Source organism: Salmo salar, chromosome ssa04 (genome assembly GCF_905237065.1).
Source record: "Salmo salar chromosome ssa04, Ssal_v3.1, whole genome shotgun sequence".
NCBI lineage: Eukaryota > Metazoa > Chordata > Actinopteri > Salmoniformes > Salmonidae > Salmo > Salmo salar.
Genome location: NC_059445.1, coordinates 45,555,945 through 45,579,748, shown reverse-complemented (window position 1 = coordinate 45,579,748; position 23,804 = coordinate 45,555,945). Strand labels below are relative to the sequence as shown.

Below are 23,804 nucleotides of genomic sequence, written 5' to 3'. Positions count from 1 at the left end.
GCCCACTCACACACTGCTCTCAGGGGCCACATACAGTAAACATGCATTAACGCAAACCCACATATAGACAAGCACAAATGCATACACGCAAGCACACACACGGATGCAAATGTAAAAGTACACATATATACAATCACAGGGACAAACATATTCATATGTAGACACTAATACACACATGGACAAAACAGCTGGACGGTACATAAAGGAGTACATAAACGGTTCTACATGTGTATTTCTTTGTGTTTATGCATGTTGTGCATGGCGCCACAATAGAGGACCATACCTTTGATTAACTAATTAGCCGTCGTACTAAGACCAAATAGAAACTATTAACCCCAGCTATTACCTTGGCCTCCTTGCAAAGAATTTAATTTCCCTGTGGACCAGAGTCGGGGGCCAAGGGCCCTGTTGAATCGGCTCAATACAGCCCAGGTGGGCAGGTCACCTATTAAATCCATACAAACTAATTTAGTTCTTTAATGAAGCTCTGATTGACTTTGCAGGCCAACACATGTCTGACTCCCTGCCTCTACAAACACAGCAAGTCAGCAAGTCTGGAAAAAGAAACACAAGACCAAAAGTATTCTGGTCTGTATAACTGTACCTTTGTCCTCCGGATACCAATAGCTACTTCATTAATTAAAGATATCCTCTTCCCTCTATAATACGATTCTGTTTTCACCAAGATAAATTGAATGTTACTAGATAACTGAATAATACCATATGAGATGAACCAATAGAGATAGAAGAAGGGATTAAGTCATCGTCTGCCCTGGGTTAGCCGTCCGATTGACATGACGGAAGGTACTCCACTGCTGCAGGACTCAGAGAGAGGGAGAGAGAGAAGGGAGGGTGTAAACACACTTTAGCCCACTGATAGATGGCTGAGACACTGGGGCAGTGGTGCGGACAGCCTTGCATCGTTAAACAAGCCTTCTCAGAGAACACAGCCGCAATGAACTCCCAGCTGCAGCTAGCTACAGCCATGCTAATATCACTCATGGATATAGCCTAACACTTTATGTGAAGTGAGAGGGTGGGGCGGTGGGGAGAGGTTAACAGTCTCACGGGGAAGAGATGCTTTAAGACAGAAGAGGATAGGGAAACAGGGACTAAGAAGATTAAATCATATAATCTTGGAAAACATGTTTTCCTTTTTACGTAGATCAAAAACTATCAATGACCCTAGGGTCATTTCTAGTGTAGGTTACATCCCAGCTAGTGATGTTAAAGGAGTGGACCAACACAATACACAACACGACAAGTTAGCATGCTAGTTCACACCATACGCAGCCAGCCCTATGCTAACCAACTGTAAGAAGGTGCAGCAGAGCTCATAAAGGGTTTTGCATGGTCCAATTAACACCAGATGCTAGCCTTTAGCCAACTTACTTGAACAAAGTCATGCACATCTCTCCAAGGAGTTAGCATGGTCCAGTTAGCACCAGATGCTAGCCCCTTAGCTCATTCTCTCTAGCCAAGAAAATATGCAAAAAAAAGTGTGATGGTCCATACTCAAAAAGATGTGGCATACAGTAAAACTTACTTCATCAACATGCTGCAAATGTGTTCCAGGGACATGCCCAATCAGGCATGTGCACAGATATGAGTCAGCCTGTTCCTCCCACTCTCCAAGTGTCCTTTTGGATGGTGTTATAATTATTCTTGCTTTATTAAGTTTTGTCGTTGTTGTTCTGAACCCATTGCCTGCAAGTCGTCGTGACATCGTCAAGTTCTTCACCCTCCAGCCAATCCGTTGGTTGGTTGCACCTGTTGGTTTGCCCTGAACAGAGGTTGCGCCTTTTTGAGATTGCACACGCCCGGTATCAAAACATGCATGGCTTGAGATGCGATTAGCGCTCGAGTGTGTGTAGCTAGCTACGTAGTTTAAATATCAATAGTACTGCCACAGCAGCAAAATATTTGATTAACACTTGATAACGCTTGGTTTGAATTCTCATCAATATTCAGTCTGGCTGATATGTGCAGCAGAGAGAGGCAGAAAGACAGAGAGGAGCGGCTGCATCAATGACCCTCGCTCCAACCTAACTCCATCCCTTCCTCAAATCAAATCTAATCAAATGGTATTGGTCACATGCACGTGGTTAGCAGATGTGAATGCGAGTGTAGCGAAATGCTTGTGCTTCTAGTTCCGACAGTGCAGTAATATCTAACAAGTAATCTAACAATTCCCCAACAACTACCTAATACACACAAATCTAAAGTGAATGAGAATATGTACATTAAAGTACATGGATGAGCGATGGCCGAGCGTCATAGGCAAGGTGCAGTAAATGGTATAAAATACAGTATACATGTGATATGAGTAATGTAAGATCTGTAAAGATTATTAAAGTGGCTGTGATACAGTCCAACAGGATGCTCTCGATTGTACATCTGTAAAAGTTTGTCAGGGTTTTGTGTGACAAGCCATATTTCTTCAGCCTCCTGAGGTTGAAGAGACGCTGTTGTCACGTCCTGACCATAGAGAGCTCTTATTTTCTATGGTAGAGTAGCTTAGGGCGTGACTGGGGGGGGGGTTATCTAGTTTATTTAGTTCTATGTTGTTTGGTTCTAGTTTCTTTTTTCTATGTTGAGGTTTTTGTATGATCCCCAATTAGAGGCAGCTGGTCATCGTTGTCTCTAATTGGGGATCATATTTAAGTAGTTGTTTTTCCCACTTGTGTTTGTGGAGAGATTATTTTTGAGTTAGTGCATATTGCACCTCTGTCTTGCATAGTTTCACATTCAAAATAAAAATGTGGAACGATACTCACACTGCGCCTTGGTCCGTTCCTACACACAATCGTGACAGCTGTTGCTCCTTCTTCACCACACTGTCGGTGTGGGTGGACCATTTCAGTTTGTCAGTGATGTGTACATCGAGGAACTTGAAGCTTTCCACCTTCTCAACTGAGGTTCCGTCAATGTAGATAGGGGGGTGCTCCCTCTGCTGTTTCCTGAAGTCCAAGATCATCTCCTTTGTTTTGTTGACGTTGAGTGAGAGGTCGGCAGCAGCAACACAGGTAGTCTAGACCAGCTAACCACCATATACTAAAATAGCCACACAAGCCACTAGCCAGCCAGCCAGCCATACATCATGAGTTAGAATATTATGAAGTTATTATTTAAGGGCATTGACGATAAATCACACGCTAGCTAACTAGCAGATTTACATCAATCATCAACATCAATGATCAGCTGATAGCCCACCTTCTTTTCCTAAAGTCAATCATGTTTGTGATGAGTGAGTGTGTTGTTGCAGAAATAAATAGTCCTATGCTCAACAATGTTAAAATATTCACTACAGAGGCAGTTGGTATGATATGGATTTTGAGATGAGAATTATGAAAGTCTTAGTTTTTTTCCCCTTTTCTCAGTTTCAGCACCTGCCCCCTAAAAGGTCTGTGCACGGCCCTGTGCCCAAACCACCTCTGCCTCCGTTTCCCCTAACTTTTCAAGTACACACACACACACACACACACACACACACACACACACACACACACACACACACACACACACACACACACACACACACACACACACACTCTTACAATCACTCCCAGATTGTTACAGTCTGATTGTTGCTTTATAGCTATTGAAAACGCAACGTGCTGACTGTACAGGCGAGTCCCTTCCATCCCATTGTCACTTAATCATTATAAAAAGATGAGTTGAGATAGAGCGTTCCATCATTTCTTACCCACACACCTTTGTCTCTCAGGAACTTTATTTTAAGCAAATGTATTCTTATGCATCACTATATTTTCTTCTGCACTGTGCTTGTACTGGCGAGGTTGCTTCTCTTATCAAAGGTACGGTACACATGGATGAAAATAAGGTACACTACACACCCCCAATGTTAAACTGCCTAAACTCACTTCTTCCTAGTGTGGTATACTGTGCAAAGACCCCTCTATCTCTGGTTTTGTACCCCAGCTCTTAATAAGCGGGTGGCTAGCCCACACAGTGACAGCATTGCCATGGATGACCAGGTCCTCTGACATTTGAAACTGTCAGGAAGTGCACGGTGGCCAAGCCGAGTTCCCTCTCAACTTTGACCTCGATTCTCAACACAAGCTTGACACAGGCTTGACAGTTGGGAGGCGGAAGGGGACTCGTATATGAGAGGGGTGTCTGTTGACTGGCTGTGGCCTTTCTCCACACTCAGGCCACCCTGTCCTCTCACAGGACATGTCCCCACACCTTCCCAGGACACACAGGGAGACATGGCATGGGGCTGGCGGCCAGCAGGTCTGGAACTGTCAGTGTGAGAGAGTGGGACCTATGATTAATGAGAGCTGGCTGGGTGCCAAATACCCATACATACATTCTTCCTAGCGGCACTGCTACGGTCCAACCACAACCATAATCTCCCAATGCTACTTATCACAAGTGTGCTGAATGATTATTGACCAAACCACTAACTCAGCACCACGCTCTAATATAGTACTGCATGATCTACCAATGCAATCAAATCAAATCAAATGTTATTTGTCACATGCGCCGAATACAACAGGTGTAGACCTTACAGTGAAATGCTTACATACAAGCCCTTAACCAACAATGCAGTTTTAAGAAAAATAAGTGTTAAGAAAGTATTTACTAAAATAAACTGAAGTCAAAAAATAAATAACAAAAAATAAAGATGAAAATATAATAACAAATATTAGAGAGTACTGAGGCTCTATACAGAGGGGTATCGGTACAGTGTCAATATGGAGGCTATATACAGGGGGTACTGGTACAGAGTCAATGTGGAGGCTATATACAGGGGGTACCTGTACAGAGTCAATATGGAGGCTATATACAGGGGGTACCGGTACAGAGTCAATATGGAGTCTATATACAGGGGGTACCGGTACAGAGTCAATGTGGAGGCTATATACAGGGGGTACCTGTACAGAGTCAATATGGAGGCTATATACAGGGGGTACCAGTACAGAGTCAATGTAGAGGCTACATACAGGGGGTACCGGTACATTGTCAATGTGGAAGCTATATACAGGGGGTACCGTTACAGAGTCAATGTTGAGGCTATATACAGGGGGTACCGGTACATTGTCAATGTGTAAGCTATATACAGGGGGTACCGTTACAGAGTCAATGTTGAGGCTATATACAGGGGGTACCGGTACATTGTCAATGTTGAGGCTATATACAGGGGGTACCGGTACATTGTCAATGTGGAGGCTATATACAGGGGGTACCGTTACAGAGTCAATGTTGAGGCTATATACAGGGGGTACCGGTACATTGTCAATGTGGAGGCTATATAGAGGGGGTACCGTTACAGAGTCAATGTTGAGGCTATATACAGGGGGTACCGGTACATTGTCAATGTTGAGGCTATATACAGGGGGTACCGGTACATTGTCAATGTGTAAGCTATATACAGGGGGTACCGTTACAGAGTCAATGTTGAGGCTATATACAGGGGGTACCGGTACATTGTCAATGTGGAGGCTATATACAGGGGGTACCGTTACAGAGTCAATGTTGAGGCTATATACAGGGGGTACCGGTACATTGTCAATGTGGAGGCTATATAGAGGGGGTACCGTTACAGAGTCAATGTTGAGGCTATATACAGGGGGTACCGGTACATTGTCAATGTGGAGGCTATATACAGGGGGTACCGTTACAGAGTCAATGTTGAGGCTATATACAGGGGGTACCGGTACAGAGTCAATGAGCAGGGGCACCGGTTCATCGAGTTAATTAAGGTAATATGCACATGTAGGTAAAGTGACTATGCATAGATAATAAACAGAGAGTAGCAGCAGCGCCGCATCAGCGTCACAAATAGAATTGACTTCCATTTTAGTGCTTGGCAACGCAGATGCTCATTGGCTCGCGAGCAGTGTGTGTGCAATAATTGAATAACATCTATGTTTACATTTATTTTGCAACGCGAGCGCACCCGACGCAAGCGGTGTGGTCAGAATGTTAGTCCACTCTATCCATACACACCATCACACTATGCAATACTGTACATTGTGTGCAAGCCAAAACATCTGACCACTCCAGGCGTTTATCCAAACCGTCTGTCTGTCTGGCTATCTGTCTGGGATGATGAGGATTTATTGATTGATGTTTGTCTGTCTGGCTGGCTACTCTTCTAATAGCCAGAGGAGCGTACAGACAGACAGTGCAGAGGAGGTGAGTGGGTGGGGGGTCTGTTTGTGAATTATTTATACCAATCAACACCACCCCTCCTCTCTCAACACATCATCATTAATTTGATTCAGTCACTTATTATAGCTACTCCTAATCCCATCAGCAGCCAGTCACTCCCATTAGAGCTGTCTGCAGGGGGTTGAGGGTCAGAGGGGTGTTTGTGGGTGTTATAACGCTACAACTGAAATAGAGTTCAGCTGAAGTGTTGGAGCGGGCGGTGGGGTGGCTGGGAGGTTGCATGTCTGGGTGTTGCTGACATCGAAAGCAGGTGATGATTGTTATTCAAATCATCTCTGGCTGTTCTGACAAAACAGCAGGAGCTTGCCGACACCGTACCGACACAGTGACAGAAACACACTATGTCCTCTTCAGACCTGATCCACCTGTCCTCGAGGCACAACAAGACTAAAGCTGTGTCTCAGGTGGCACAGGAACTAACACCTCATAGTAATACTGCTCTTTAGTCAACAATTCAAAAAGTCTCAATGAAATAGTACTATTTCATCTATGTTCCCATTAAGCAACAATAATGCATGAGAGCCCCAGGAGGGATCGCTTAGAGCAGTTTCACACCCAGAGATAACAATCTGATTAGCATCTCAATTAAAGCTTCCTCAATATGTGCAACTCAGAGAAGTGAGAGTGTGTATTTAACTTAAGTACAATTGATGTCTAATGGGACTCATGTAATGTAATTTAGAGTTAAGGCCAGGGCTATGATTCAGGGACTTGAAAAAGGGTGTCTAAAACAATATCAGACCTGGAAAAAGGCCGGGCCAAGGTAAAGTCTTACGTTTTTTGCTGTCTCTAACACAATTGCATGAAATCCCATACACTCTTAGAAGTAAAGGTGCCTGGAAGAACCTTTAGGGCTGCCACACCGGCGGAACCTTTCCAGTTGAAAAAGGTTCCTCGAGTAACTCCTCTGAAAAGGGTCTTCGAGGAACCCCTATGTAAATGTTCAAATTGGAACTTTTTTGTGATGGGAGTAGTTCAAATTGGAGGTGTGGCTTTCAGATACTGTAGTTATTTTTAGTCACGTCACCTGTTAGCATAAATGTCATTTCTGTTCATGTTAAGTTTGTTCCTTGAATATTTATGCATATTACATATTGTAATATGATATGAATAACATTGCTGATTACGTACAGTAATAAAGTGGTAACTATTCTAACTTTGGGATTTGCATAGGCTTCTGAGGAACTCATACACCTCTGTTAGCCTCACTGAAACTACAAAACTGTCAGTGTTCAACCTTAATATGTGATGACAATACAACAGAACCTATTAACAGAAATTACATTTACTCTAACGGGTGGCCAAAAAATGTATATCTTAAAGCCACGCCCCTCCTAAGCCATTCCTCCAGGAACCCATTGCTACATTGAACCATTAAAGGTTCTTCCAAGAACACCTCAACAAACCGAAGGTGCAAATTTGAACCATTGACTAGCAATAGTTCATTGATGAACTCCAGGGGTTCCTTGAGGATCTCCAGGGTTCCTATTCTCCTACAGAACACTAATCCAAAATGATTTAAAATATGTTCTATATATGAATTAATCCACAATATATCACTTTTTTTTAACAACATTAAAAATGCCAATCCAGCACATCCCCCTCCTACTCACACACAATTCCCTTCCACCACACACTCTTCCCTCCCACCACACACTTCACACTCTCACACACAGCTGTCTAGTTGGAGAACTGATGTGTGTGTCTCAGATATCCTGCGGCTCTTCACCCATAATCCTTTCCCAGGACAGCAGGGCAGTATTGATTACAAACCAGGCAGAGGAAACAGCAGGAGGAGGAGGAGAAGAGTACGGGGGAATAAAGGCTAGAAGGAGGAAAGTGAGTGATATGGGAAGGGAGTTAGGAAGGAGAGGGCGGGAAGGAGGAGAGGGTGGGGGAGAGAGGAGATGAGGTGCATAAGGAGACACAGAGTTCTCAGGTTTCGTCTTCATCCAGCAGCTGTTGGGCTTGAGTGAGAGGGTTGTCTCCCGGGCTCATGCCAAACACAAATCCACCAGCGTCAAAACTGGACCATACCACTATAACTCTGCTCCACCACTGACCCCAGGGCCAGTGCCGTTTCTAGGCATAAGCAACATAAGTGGCTGCTTAGGGCACCGCAGCCACTAGGGGGCCCCCAACCTCCAATACATTTTTTAGGGGGTCAGTCGGGGTCTCAACTTGCTGTTAGTTAGGATAGTAGAATACACAATGTATAATTTCGATATTTGGTTGTGCATCAGCAGTTTTCCTTTTGTTATGTCTGTCACTGACAGTCACTCAGTTATCCCATATCAGCTAACATTTTATAGATGACTAGGTAAGTTAGTCTAGCCAGCTATCTAAACCTTGTAGTAATCATGGCTGAATTACTGACCGAGCACCCAAGGCCTAGAGGCCCTGACCTCCAGTAGGCCCCCATTGTATTTGTTCGTCACTCACTCAGATATCATATGAACATGGCATAAGTCATGGCAAAATGTGTAGAATTGCAGGATTTTTTTTTTAACTGCTAAATGTTTTCTCCATCTCTTGGCAAATCTCTCTTAGGGCCCCAAAAAAGCTAGAAACGGCCCTGCCCAGAGCACAGACAGCAAGACAGATGCCTGATGACAGATTTAAGGGAGGACAAAATGGAGGGAACCCCCCCTCTCCTCACCTCTCCTCTCACCCCAGGGAGGAAAGTGTACACCACACTGAAGTCATTGGGTCATACTTTCCCTTAAGACCCCCACTTAAAAACACACTGCAACCCCCCAGTCTATAATGTATGTGAATGTAAATATGTATGTAGATATGTGTGTAGCACAAATCTATAATTACATACCATTCATATTTTGTTTCCATTGTTTCTCAGGTGTTTGCTGTGAGTGATCAGAATGTGTGTGCTGTGTGGTATGTTAATGTCGAGGAATCAGTTCAGTTTAACACGTAATGTAGATGTGAATAGCCCAGAGCTCTTGTTTCCTACACAGGGAAAGTGTTGGCTGGGCGCAGGAAGAACGGAGGAAGGAGAGAATAACTTGGGTGAAATCCTGCTCTCACTGCCTGGAGCGATGTTCAGCTCTACCCACGCATCGCTCACAAAGGTCACTCAAACAGGTCTTTTTAACAATGTACACACACAAACACACACGCGAATGGAGGATTGCACACACATGCACGGTGCACACAAGAACACACACAAAGAGGAATACAGAAGATGGAAGGCACAGAAACATGCGCCCACAAGGATCAGTCAAATAGGTCAGGTCAAGTGACACAGATGATGACAGCCACACATTTTACATATGGTCTCAGTCCCTATCCCTCGACAGAGATGTATGCTCTTTCCGTATAACACCCTAACCTCTATCCCCTACATACATACAGTCACCTCCAAAGCACTGAAAAATTCAACACCTCATTTAACATCAACCCCTCCCACCTCAGAGACCACATTAACTTCCCAGCGAGGGGCAGAGGAAGTACACAACGTCAAATGCAAATACAATAACAATCTAGAGACTTCAACAATTTATCATGATTTTTTCATTCAGTCTGTTAGGACCCCAGTAATGGCCATCAATAAATCAAGCTGCTGTCACACTCTTGCGACCTATAGGAACCACTATATAGAGAGCCTATAGGTCTAGAAACACATACACGCGCAAACGTATGAACACACACACATTTCATTATTCAACACAGCATTATTCTCTGCAATTATTCTCTATAATTATGCTTCTACATAACTTGAAGTTATGACCGTAATATTGCCACCCATAAAACATGTAAATGTGTTACTAATATCATTTTTATGGTCATATCTTTGAGTTTGCAATAACAGCATCATTAACACATACACAAAGGCAACACAGCTAGGCCAATGGGGCCTATCTCTCCAACTTCATGGCACTCATCCATAAAATAGATAGTTGTGTGTCGGACTTACATGCTACTTCTAATGATGCGTTTCTGCTCACTGCCTCCCCCAGGTAGTTACGGGCCACACACACATAGCTGCCGTCGTCTGGTTTGCTGCGTCGGCCGTGGACGATACGTAGGAAGAAGAGGGAGCCGCTGGGCAGCAGCATGCGGTGGGAACGGGGGTTGTCCCGGTCTGTCTCCACACGCTCCCCGTCCTTGTACCACTCCACCGTGGGGGCAGGACGCCCCTCCGCCTTGCAGTTGAGGGTGGCTGGCTCCCCCTTGGACACAATAAGGTCGGAGGGGTGCTCCACTATCCGGGGAGGGGAGTCATCCTGACGAAGACGAGATCCTGAGAGGAGAGGAGAAAATATTACTAGCTACACATACGACCACATAAGATAATATGTTCAGTAATACCACCTGACAATATCGATAAGGCTGGATTGATGATTGTCTGAGAGAAAAGCCTATAAATGAGAGCCAGGCCCTGACAGGGAGCACGCACGCCATGTCACCACAAAACACAAGCCTGAATATCCACACTGACAGACAGGAGCCAGGGAGTGATTATCGCTAATTAGCTTTTTAATTTACACACGGTCAAAGGCTCTGTTCCTCTTAGATGCTGCTGGGTGGTGAGTGGGTAAAGGTTTTTTGTGACGTTTTTGTTTGTGTTGGTGTTCGGTAGGGGTTTTACGGCTATTTCGAGCACACACATATTTTACTTGAGGCAAGTCGAAGTTTGGTAGCTGAAGTCTACACCCTTTCGTTCGGTGATTGGTCAACAGTACTACTCCTAGTAGGAGAGGGAACTATGGACGGGATACTTCAATGAAGTGTTTGTTGTTATTCAACTAGTTTTCATCCACATTTTTTCACTTGACAAATACGGCACCAAACATTTTAGTAGGATGTAAAATTGCACGACCAAGACCTCTGCAAAAATGTCAAAATGATTTACAGATTTCTTGATTTATCTTAGATTCCTTCAGACTATTTTGAGGAAGTGCATACTGGCTATGTGGTTGCTACAGCATCTCAAGAGGGACAAACAGTAATATTGTCGCTTTTATATAATTTCTCAAGCAACGGTCTTTTAAGGGAGCATGCGAGGCACATACGTCCACTTCACCTAGCCGAGTTCTGCTAGGAGCAAACCGAAACTAATATGCGGGCGCTTTTAGAGTGTTGATTGTGAGTAAAGGTCGACCGATTAATCTGAATGGCCGATTAATTAGGGCCGATTTCAAGTTTTCATAACAATCGGTAATCGGCATTTTTGGACACTGATTATGGCCGATTACATTGCACTCCACGAGGAGACTGCGTGGCAGGCTGACTACCTGTTACGCGAGTGCAGCAAGGAGCCAAGGTAAGTTGCTAGCTAGCATTAAACTTATAAAAAACAATTAATTTTAACATAATCACTAGTTAACTACACATGGTTGATGATATTACTAGTTTACCTAGCTTGTCCTGCGTTGCATATAATCGATGCGGTGCCTGTTAATTTATCATTAAATCACAGCCTACTTTGCCAAACGGGTGATGATTTAACAAGCACATTCGGGAAAAAAGCACTGTCATTGCACCAATGTGTACCTAACCATAAACATCAATGCATGTCTTAAAATCAATATACAAGTATATATTTTTAAACCTGCATATTTAATTAATATTGCCTGCTAACATGAATTTCTTTTAACTAGGGAAATTGTGTCACTTCTCTTGCATTCTGTGCAAGCAGAGTCAGGGTATATACAGCAGTTTGGGCTGCCTGGCTCGTTGCGAACTGTGTGAAGACCATTTCTTCCTAACAAAGACCGTAATTAACTTGCCAGAATTGTACATAATTATGACAGAACATTGAAGGTTATGCAATGTAACAGCAATATTTAGACTTAGGGATGCCACCCGTTAGATAAAATATGGAACAGTTCCGTATTTCACTGAAAGAATAAACGTTTTGTTTTCTAAATGATAGTTTCCGGATTTGACCATATTAAGGACCTAAGGCTCGTATTTCTGTGTGTTATTATATTATAATTAAGTCTATGATTTGATATTTGGTAGAGCAGTCTGACTGAGCAGTGGTCGGCAGCAGCAGGCTCCTAAGCATACATTCAAACAGCACTTTCCTGCATTTGCCAGCAGCTCTTCGCTGTGCTTCAAGCATTGCGCTGTTTATGACTTCAAGCCTATCAACTCCCGAGATTAGGCTGGCAATACTATTGTGCCTATAAGAACATCCAATAGTCAAAGGTATATGAAATACAAATGGTATAGAGAGAAATAGTGCTATAATTCCTATAATAACTACAACCTAAAACTTCTTAAATGGGAATATTAAAGACTCATGATAAAAGGACCCACCAGCTTTCATATGTTCTCATGTTCTGTGCAAGGAACTTAAACGTTAGGTTTTTTACATGGCAAATATTGCACTTTTACTTTCTTCTCCAACACTTTGTTTTTGCATTATTTAAACCAAATTGAACATGTTCCATTATATATTTGAGTCTAAATGTATTTTATTGATGTATTATATTAAGTTAAAATAAAAGTGTTCATTCAGTATTGTTATAATTGTCATTATTACAAATATATATATAGAAATTGGCAGATTAATCGCTATCGGCTTTTTTTGGTCCTCCAGTAATCCGTATCGGTATTGGCGTTGAAAAATCATAATCGGTCGACCTCTAATTGTGAGTAAGTGTGGAAACAATTGTGAACGTCGGTCTCTATTTCTAATTGAGTCTTCAGGTAGGCACATGTGTGCCCATTAGGATATATAACAGCATGGACATCTAAATGTACAGTGTATGTGTGTCTTTGTCTCCTGGGTGAATGAGGAGTCTGTTTCTCTGTCCCTCTCCCAGGGTTGGATGTCACCGTGAACAAGTCAACAGGAACGCATTCCTCGTGTGGTGTGTCGGCTGGAAGTGGAGGAAAAATGATTGCTCCCACACTGCCTCCAGCCCTACCCAGTTCCCACAACCCTCCTCTCTTCTCCCCTTGTCTGTGTTGGCGACGCAGTGAGGCAACACCACACGACATGATTCTATCATTACTCTTAAGGAGATAAATTAGATATTACAAACAGTACTCTGTCTTTCTGTGTAAGGATGGGAGTACGTACTTAAGAGGATAACCTGGGAGCGAGCTATAGCGTTTTGTTTGATGATGAGACTAGCTGAGCCATGACAGAATTATATGTTTTAGTAATAGGTTTAGTTTTCTGCATCTGCCGCTCTTTCAAGTACACACATATCTTTGCTAGTGCTATTTGTATTGGCATCTGGTAAAAATTCCCTAAATAAATCCAATTCCACCTTCCTAAATCCAGTTGACTCTTCCCATTCCAATAGATGGATTTTCTAAAGCCTTGTGACTGGCAGGCTCCCTCCGTCGCAAACTGAGTGAAGCTGCCAGCCACTGTTCTCCCTGGGACACCACACTCCATAAGGCCACTCTCAGATGATTCCCAATACCCAGCCTACTCAAGTGTGCCGACTCCCTGCCTGTCTAACTTACTCTCTCTTCCGCTCGCTCCCCCTTCCTCCCCCACACCCACCTCCACCTAGTGTTTAATGGCCCTAATGGGGTCTGGCTGGCTGGATCCATTCAGCTATAACCACAATCATCAAATCACACATAACCAAAGATCTCTGCTCTCAAAAACGCTTCTCGTTTCATTAGTCGTTCAATGAGCTTGTTCATGGAACTGCCTACGCAATTCATGCACTCAGTTTCACCCAAGTCCTGAGAGCAGTACAGAAACTGAAACAGACTAATGCTGATTAAAACCACCAAGGGATTACTCTACTGCTGCCTTGCATACTGTACGTATGAGAAGTGGTTCGCTCACTATAACAACGGCTTCCACCGGTGGATTTAGCCCTGAATAAAGATCTTCCAACAACCTGAACTTTCTGAGATAACGTTTTCCCCAACAGAGCAGCCATGGTCTTGCCAAACTCATTACTCGTTACCTTATCTCCCTCTCTGAGGTAAAACTGTACGCCCAGGCGACAGCAGCACAGTGGCTGTCTGAAAGCAGTAATGCCATAGATACGCTTGACTGGGATTTAGCTGAAATCTGGCTACACAAAAACATATGAAAACAGCACTATCGCCTTCTGCACTTTAACTTTGACCATATCAACTGTCACATCCATTTCGGCTGACATCCCTCTCCTACTGTACATAGCTGCTGGCTGGAATATTCATAAAGCAAAGTGTACTGAGAGAACCCAGTCAACAAGAATGGTTATAGTAATATCATCACCAACCACTGATATTATCAACACACTACTAATTTTCACAAATCATAATGTCCTTTGTAACTACAGTGCAATTACAATTATACTTTTATAATGTATAAATGTATTTGAATTGCTGACTGGTGAACTGCACTGTGCACTTTCAGAGTTTGCACTTACCCAATGTCCACTTATCAGGAATTGACTGAATATGTGACCCGTTTCAGGAAGCTAGGCGTATGTCGCATTTCACTACTTCACAAGAGGTATTTTAACGTGGTTTTGTGTTTTTTGGCAGAAATGCCTTATGGAATATGTGAACTTTCATGTGCCTTAATAACAAACGTGTATTTCATCTGTAAATCACGAGCCAAGTTGGTTTAGCCATGGAAAAAGACAGGAACCTTCCCGCTAGCCATGACTGGATGAGATAATGTATGGGCCTGACATGCCGGGAGATGCGTTTGGATTGGTCTGCCATGTAGCACGATTCTGCCAATAACGTGAGCTGCTCAGTATGTGCTGATAATCCTTTCTAGCGCAGGTTTTTGGAAGATATAACGTTAGTCATCGAGAACTACAAAAGTTTTGTTACTTTTCTCAACAACATTGATGCCCTGAATTTAGCAGGCGCTATTGACAGATCAGTTGGAAAAAGTTGTGATGGGCTATTTTTCTGCACATGCCACGGTCAGTGTGAACCGGAGTGACTTGACACAATGCTGGCTAAACAAGACGTAGCTATAAACAAAACAGAGTTAAATGGTTCCAGTCTGCCGTGACGCGTTCATCCATGTATCCACTGTTCAGTGGACCTCTCCCTTCTCCCTGAGTCTAGTAAGAGTCTAGCTACATTTTCAGATATTATAAGTTTCTAATTTTGTCAGGAAGTCATTTTCATTGCAAGTTAAAGAATACTGTTAGCTAGCCAGCGAACGTTAGCTTGCTGGCTCGCTAGCTAATGTTAAGAGTATGATCTGTGTAGTAATATTATGCTAATCAGAAAATCCATTTGCATTGCTAGTTATAGCCTAATGTTAGCTAGCTAGCTAACCTTGAACCTAGTTGGTTAGCTTTAGCTACCTGCAGATTCATACTACTGCTATATGACAATCAGTTTGTATTGGTAACGTTAGTAGTATACAAGTAAGCATTTCACTGTACTGTTTACACCTTCTGTATCCTGTGCATGTGACAAATAAACTTAGATTTTATTTTATATAGTGTGCGTTTACCAGAGACGGTAATGTGAAGAACAACATGACTTGCACCAAAGTCAGATTAGGACATAGGGCCAGGACTAGATAAAGTGTATTTTTACTTGAAGTTTTTCCTTATTGTAGGCTACTACTTTTACCACTTTTAGTCTTGAAATATTTGGTTGTTTACTACACTACTCACACTGTTTAGCACATGGCCTAACATGTGAATCCTTCAAGAGATGGGTGGTGCTAAAGCTGTGAATGATTGTGTGAATGATTCTGAATGGGTGTAGACAAAGAAGAGCTCTCCATTAGGTGTACCAAAATATTCAAGGGACATTTTCTCAAAAGTTGGGTTACAAGTTTATCATCTTTCAAAGCAGAATTACTTTCCAATTGTTCCTCAACTGCAGTGTATGATATACCATTTTCTAACTCTGAGTCTCTACTTTTATCCAATGTAAAAAACACAATTTTGAATCCAGATGGTAAGTCACATATAGACATATAATGATTATTGACCCTCTTGGACAATGGAAAAATTCTGCAGTACTACAAGGTTTATTCAAGCCAAACTCTCCAATCCAGGCAGAGGATGATAAAGTGTCTTTCTCTGTGACTTGGCGACGTCTCATCATTTTCCTGTTTAATCTCAGGCTTACTTTCATTCACACAGTGCTGCCAAGACCTTGCTCATTTAAGCACTCACAGACAGTCAAACAAATGGTAATTGCCCATGGCCTTGTGCCTAAAATCCTCTGCTAACCCCACCATGTCATCCTCTTTCACACACAACACTAACACACATGCATAGGCAGTACACAACCTCAAACCCAACTTCACAAAGTTAGAAAGCAAAGAGTGGCAAATCAATGAAGAGAGAGAGAGAGAGAGAGAGAGAGAGAGAGAGAGAGAGAGAGAGAGAGAGAGAGAGAGAGAGAGAGAGAGAGAGAGAGATACTTCTAATGGACCATAGACACAACGCATAGTATAACACATGCTTCCCAATTGTAAAGGTATAGGAGTTTTAAAAAAAAGCTGTGTAGAATAAGCAATGGGGTGGGGCACCAGAGTGTATATAGAAGTCAACAGCCATTGGGACATCCCCCACGGCTTGGGGCACCAACCTCCTCTTTCACCAAATCAATGCTCTCAATGTGGACATGATAATCAACAACAGCTGCATGTCCAGTGGGGGACAACACGGTTATGAGTGGCCCTCAAGGGACAGACAGTGCTTACAGTATGTTCTGTGACCAGGGGACACAGTGTCCACATATTACAAACCAAAACAAATCAAAGGACCATAAGATCATTCAGCATCATCGTCTCCATGACAAGTTTTGCTACTTTTCAGACAAAGGATCTAAACTCCACCAGCTGCATATCAGAACCCAAATCATCTGGGCATAACACAAGCCTTCTGATGTTCAGGGTCCACCTGTATAGATCCACCAACACAACACCTTCCTCTTAAGACTCTGAAACTTTAGAAGGACATCAATGGTGTCTATGAAATTTGAAAATGTTGGGATGACAACTTATTATATATATATATATAAAAGATGACAATAAAACGAAAACTGACACCTATTGAATATGTGAGTCACCTATGGGCAATTCATAACCATGCACAGAATGTCATTAAATTAAATCTGAATAACTGCTGCATTAAATTATCAGCCAAGGGCAAAGTTAAACCTTTCATATCCTCCCTAATGATATACGTGCATGATATCAATTAGGAAGATTAAATTAATGAACTTTGGAATTAATCAGGAACCCCCAAACCAAGCATATGTATACATGATTAATTATTATGACTGTTCATCAATTTCAACAAATCGATCAAATAAAACAGTGACAATATATTGCTCGTCAAATAGTCAGGTGTGCTGCAAAGCCAAGTTGAAAGGAGCAATCCCGGCATGCTGGGACTCATTGAGCGCGCAATGGGAGACCACACGTGCGACCCCTTTTCACCTGTTTTTTCCAACGTTTTGAAATTAGGAATAAACGGAACAATTGATGCAAAATACTGTTGTTACTGCAGGTGGTCTAATCAAACGGGGAGATGGAAAACGAAAAACAGGAAAACGCTATGTTTATATTAGAAAGTTAATTGTGAAGACCCAATCAACATTAAGATTTCAGGACTTACCGTTGATTTGGGTGTGCAATAGTCCACAGAAAAAGAAAAACCGTAGTAGACCCATTCTGGCATACTGTAGTAACCGTCCACGGTTTATCTGTACACAGATTTGTCCGACAGACTTCTTTATCTTGCGGATTGTCCGACTCTCAATAGTTTTGGTTCTTTGCACATGAAATGTGGAATTTTAATACAGTTGTTTATCGTGAAGTGTACAACGAAATCATTCACGAGACTTCATGTTTTCTCTGAAAGAGCGCACCGGATGGGCAGCCTACTTCTCCATACATAATGTTTGTAGCTGGGTGTCTCACCACGCAGACACCAACCGCGCAGAGCAACGATGTGCTCGTCTCACAACATCGCCCCGACCTCCCAGACCCTATTTCATGCAATGTTCCGTCCAGCTAAAAGTGTCCAAAGCGAAGCATACACTCAGTATAGATTAGAAATTGACCATGCTTTTAAATATCACTCCGAATGAATACGCGCTGTTATATCTTTACACTGTTGTGAGCTAACGGTGGTGGTTCCAGACCCGAGGTGAATGAATTGCTGCAGTTACAGCTCCCTCCTCGTAGAACTGTAAAACACTGGTACAGCAGTGGGCTATAGGAACGCAGATGCGCAGACTTCCATCAAACCAGTGCAAGATGTTGCCCCTATGCGATGATCTGAGGTCAGTTTGGGTTTACATTAGGATCTGAATTAGACGGATAAACTGATCCTAGATCTGAACTGTATGTACACAGCCGACGGAGCAGCTAAATACAGAGTGCTGTGGAAACCGCATACAAATTACATAAACACATTAGGTTATCACAATATTTATTTGCAAGATGTGAGTGCAGGAATGTTATTTGGGTTTGGTGTTTAATTAAATGGATACCTATGCATTTGGTATGCATTTGATAGGCAAATTAAGGCAATTAATGGAACATCTGGAGTAGGCCTATATAGGATAAACATCCATGGACAATAAAGTAGCGTCCCCTATCGACGACATGGCTATCTCATAGATCTCGTCTGGCATAGACAGAATGGGGCTGCAAAGTGTTTTGTATATGACAATTCTCTCAGTCAATATCAATAACAAATTGACTGCTAATAACCCATGGCGCACACTGTCTCCTGTCAGCGGTCGATTCCTGCCACATGCATAACAGGAATACAAATCCTGTGCTTTATTTTTATTGAACTGCGCATTCAATGAGTTATTGGAGCAAATACTCTTCCCAACAAGCACATTCAATAATGCTTATCTACTGATAATTCCGTTTGCCCGGTGGACTGAATTGAAATTTCCTGTGACTTTTTGGTTAATCCCTTTAGTATAAAGGGAGTCATCATTTAGTGTCAGGAGTCATCCAGGTGGAGGAAAAATGTGTGTGCCTTTGTCGCTATTGAGAATAAGGTCAATCTGTTATGGTACTGTACTGTAGGTAAAGTGAGGCGGTTCCAGGTAGATGGCTGAGTGCAGAGCACTCACAGCAACCTGGACTCATGGGTAGAGGTAACATAGTAAACGAAAATCCGGGACACTCAAATTAGTATGATACAGTATGTTACGTTTGGTATGGTATGTATTCATTTGTGGATGTCCACCATCCGTTTTGTATGATATGTTATGAATTCAATTCGTACAATATGTCACAAATTTGCAATATGTATGATGTGTTACATATTCCAATTTCTTGGTAAGGCTATAACGTTATCTAGGTGGTAGGTGGCTAACGCTAACATCAGCTAGGTTGCTACGTTTAGGGGTTAGGCGTTAAGGTTAGTGTTAAGGTTAGGGTTAAGTTAAAGGGTTAAGGTTAGGAAAAGGGATAGCTAACATGCTAAGTACTGTAATTACAAAGTAGCTAACAAATGGTAAGTAGTTGCAAAGTTGCTAATTCGCAAAAAAAATATTTATACACCCAGCCATCCACCCTGACCAACCAACCTCCTTTTGTTTTTGCCTTAAGTAACCTTCTGTCTAATGTAACCATACCAAACGTAATATATCACACTCATTTTAGTGTCCAGAATTTTTATTTACTATGTTACGTCCAGTCTATGAGACCAGCCTGCTCACAGGTAAGTGCTGTCATGAAGTGGAAAGAAACCATACCGTGACCCTCTTCCCCTCACACTTCCCTTTCTCTACCTCTGACACGCACATCTGTGGACTTGCCTTTTAGAAGATGCCTCCACATCTCCACTGCCATTATTGGCACTCTATCTGAAAGACACTTTGACAGAAACAAAACATTGATAAAAGTTTCATAAATGGAATGTTTTGAGACGCATACTCACACCCACAAAGGCTACAACACTAGTTCCATTGAGTAACAATGAAGATAGTTGTTGTTCGCCAAATAAGAGTTCATACAGCCCTCGGAAAATGAATGTTCTCTCACTCAATAATACATAACAATGGTTCATGAACATCTCAATGAAATCGGTGCAGGCACTCACATATACACATTTGTGCAGCCCTTACACAAGCAAACAAAAAAGTGTTGTTCATGATTTTGTCAAAGGGTATAGCCTATAGGTTACCGTGTCTCATGGCCAGTGGAGGTGATAGGTAGCCTATACCCAGGAGGAAAATATGGTTTCTTATAGGTGCAGGTGAATAAAGGTGCAGAGTGATCATTGACGACTTCATTTATGTGAGGAGAAAAAAACGGCCCATCTTTTACGAGAAAACTCTATTTGGCTCAGTGTCACTTTGCACTTAACTTGTAGCAAGATAAATTGTCTAAAAGTCAGTCCAAACTTGACCTGACATACCATACACATGTCTATTCCCCTCCTTCTCTGTCCAAACTGAAAGGTTGGAACCAACTAAATACCATTATTGGGAGAATCTGAAATGGTTTTGCTTGAATCCTCGCATCTTCTCCTCTGTCCTCTCCTCGTCTGGTTTTGAAAAAGTTAACTGAGGAGTGGAGGCGTGGAGAGGAAACATGGAAACAAATGAGACTCTCCTTCTCCGCTCATGTGCCATTAGACATGGTGTTTACAAGCAAGGGCGGACTGGTCATCTGGCATTTCAGGCAAATATCAGATGAGCTGGTCACATTTCTTTTGTTGTTGCGCAAAATTATCATTATCTATTATCTAGATCAGAATCTATCATTTTATTTGCAGGTCTGAGAAAAAAATGCCTTTTATAAAAATGTCATGCAATTCTGTCAACCTACCTCATCCCCATATTTGTTTTTCTGCTCTTTTGCACACCAGTATTTCTACTTGCACATCCTCATCTTGAAATATATCACTCCAATGTAAATTGCTAAATTGTAATTACTTTGCCACTATTGGCCTATTTATTGCCTTACCTCCTTACTTAATTTGCACATACTGTATACAGATTTTAATATTGTGTTATTGACTGTACGTTTGTTTATTCCATGTGTAACTCTGTGTTGTTGTTTTTGTCGCACTGCTTTGCTTTATCTTGGCCAGGTCTCAGTTGTAAATGAGAACTTGTTCTCAACTGGCCTACCTGGTTAAATAAATGTGAAATAAAATAAATAAATAAATAAACCACAATTCATTCATAATACTGTGAATATATAGTTTCAAAGTTGACCTCCGTCCTCCTTCTCATCTTTGCGCTCTCCTTCTTAAACTTAACAGAACATAGGCTTGTCCGCCTGCAAGAAATTGCATTTTTTGCACTGCGCCTAACAAACAAACAAAAATCGGAAGAAGCCTTTGACTCTCCTCCTGAACTGCCACTGTAGGCCTACACATCACAGCATTGGTTAGGTAGCACACAAAAAAAGTTTTCATCAGCAAGAGCAGAGCAAGCCAGGGCTCAGGGTTGGACTATCCGTTGCAGTGTGTAATCAGCCTAGTTTTATTTACACCATCCCAGCAGCTATCTTAGAAATATATTACTTTGCTCTGTGCTTCTCCGATCATGCACATCGTAGCCCATAGCCTATAGGCTATGGATCATCTGACTGAGACCACGCTAAATAGCCTATAGGTCCACTTGATATTGTGCTCCCAGCAGAGAATCAGAGAAGAGTGGCAGCATCGGGCACACATCGATATATAACATAATAAGAAACATTAATCTAAAACACAAGGGAGAAAATGGTGTTAGAAATCCCAGTCCGCTACTGTTTACAGGGGTGGAATCCCAAAATAAATGTGTAAAGTGATAAAAACAAATGTAACTAGTTGTGCAAGACATTTTATGTAGCGGATTCCTTTTTTTTGGTTTTTTTTTACATGTGCTTGACCCCCCCCTTGAGAAAACAACAGCTAATTCAAAAACACTTCTGCTCTAGCTGCCCGGAGGATACTCTTGCACATCCTCTGCCGAAGTAGGTAATCAAGGAAGTGAGCATACTATTCCGTTCGCCTACTAACAAATTGAAACTCTCCTAGACCACTTGACCACTTATCAATTTCCGGGCCCTGGAGGAGTTGAGGAGAGGACAGGCTTTTCCCCAATTGAGAATCTCCTTGGGCAAGTTCCCTTGCTCAGTAAAAGGATTGTCAGAGGAGCAGTTTCCCCTCCCTTGCATGCCTGCCTCACCTGGGACAACCTTAGATATTCCTGTTTCTCTACTGTCAAAAGACTACAATAACCACAAGGTTGTTGACAACCGGGGCAACCATGACTGCAGTTGTTTAAGTGATGCTACAAAGTTTTGTATACTTTTGAGCCAGTAGTTTTGAAAGTAGCACTAAAGAGCCAAAAAAGGGTCACCCGAAAATGTGGCACAATTGTGTACACGTCACATTAGTGTATTACTTTGTTGCACATGCTTTGTTGTATGCACTGAGCAGACTTGTGCCCGCCCTGCAACCTCATTGGACAATACGGCCGACCTGATCCCAATAACAGTTGTATTGTTTTACAAGCTGCCTTCCTCAAACTAGTAAGCCAAGCTTCTTCCAGTAATTGAGCAGGACTGATAATGCGATTTCAGACAATAGAAAGGTTATATTTACAGTATATGTTTGCATCAAATAGCCTTGTCTACTCCTAATTTTGTATGTCTATTCATATTGATTATAAATGATCATAGCGCATTGCATAGAGACAGGCTTTCAAAGTCATGTACTGGCACATGGCGGTAGTGTTGTGAATTATCAATTGTGCAATCAAGCCAACAGAGGATTTCAATAGTTGGCATTACAGAAAGGTAGGCCAATATTTTCTTGTCTTGTAAGTGGATGAAAACAACAGTGCTTGTATAGCGTACATGTCGAGAATGCATAAAACATTGTAATATGTCACAGAGGGGCCAGGACCCACTATGGGTGGACTCTCGTATAATCTACATTTACATTTGAGTCATTTAGCAGAACCTCTTATACAGAGCGACTTACAAGAGCAATTAGAGTTAAGGGGGAATCAGCCCAAATCTGTTAACCGCAATCTTTCCTGCAAATTTACTCCCCTACTCTGGTCTACTCATGATCATGATTTTTTTTTGTATGTATATATTTTTTTCTTTCAATTGTTTTATTTTCATTTTATTTTGTTTCTTTTGATTTGTTGCCAAATCAATGGCTATGGCGATAATTAGCATAACACTCGGTGTTCAGCCCCTTCTTCCCGCCAAAATTAGTTTATTCATTGAGCAGTGTTGCTGCGTGAGCTAGGCAGCGGAGAGCAACTACAGCGCTGCGCCAAAGAGAATTTAAATAAGTAGGCCTAGAAACTGCTTCCCCAATAGAAATCCCGGATCAGGCTTGTAGGGGATTTAATGGCGACGTTAGCTAGCTAAGCTCAGGCGTAGAAACACATCATTGGGTCTAATGGTTGCTTCTCACAAACTGCAACATGTAGCCATTGGCTGGCTAGTGGGAGGCACTTATTTGTCAGCCAATCATTAGGATGTTTTTTGTTGACCCATGCATACGTGACTAAAGACGTGACTGAAACAGGATTCAACTTTGCCGCAATTTGTAAAATCTACAGGGAATATAAAGGAAAGTGCTATTTGAGAGCTCTCTCTAACCAATTAACTGTACACACGTTATGTTTTCAGTTTGTGAGTGTGTGATATGGGGATATAGAAAAGTTTATGTCAACATTTATAAAGAAAAATG

At 42.1% G+C, this 23,804-nt stretch overlaps 1 protein-coding gene across 7 annotated transcripts in view; it reads right to left on the bottom strand.

Moving 5' to 3' along the window:
- LOC106603263 (roundabout homolog 2) overlaps window positions 1-23,804 on the bottom strand; it is a 171,947-nt gene that overhangs the window by 80,983 nt on the left and 67,160 nt on the right. For 4 of the 7 annotated variants that reach the window (XM_014196665.2, XM_014196667.2, XM_014196666.2 and 1 more), the window contains exon 2: window positions 10,136-10,462. In XM_014196665.2, the coding sequence (XP_014052140.1) occupies window positions 10,136-10,462 (327 nt within the window). Of the gene's footprint in view, window positions 1-10,135; window positions 10,463-17,741; window positions 18,344-23,804 lie in introns of those variants that run through there. The other 3 variants (XM_014196670.2, XM_014196671.2, XM_014196672.2) reach the window with 1 other exon arrangement.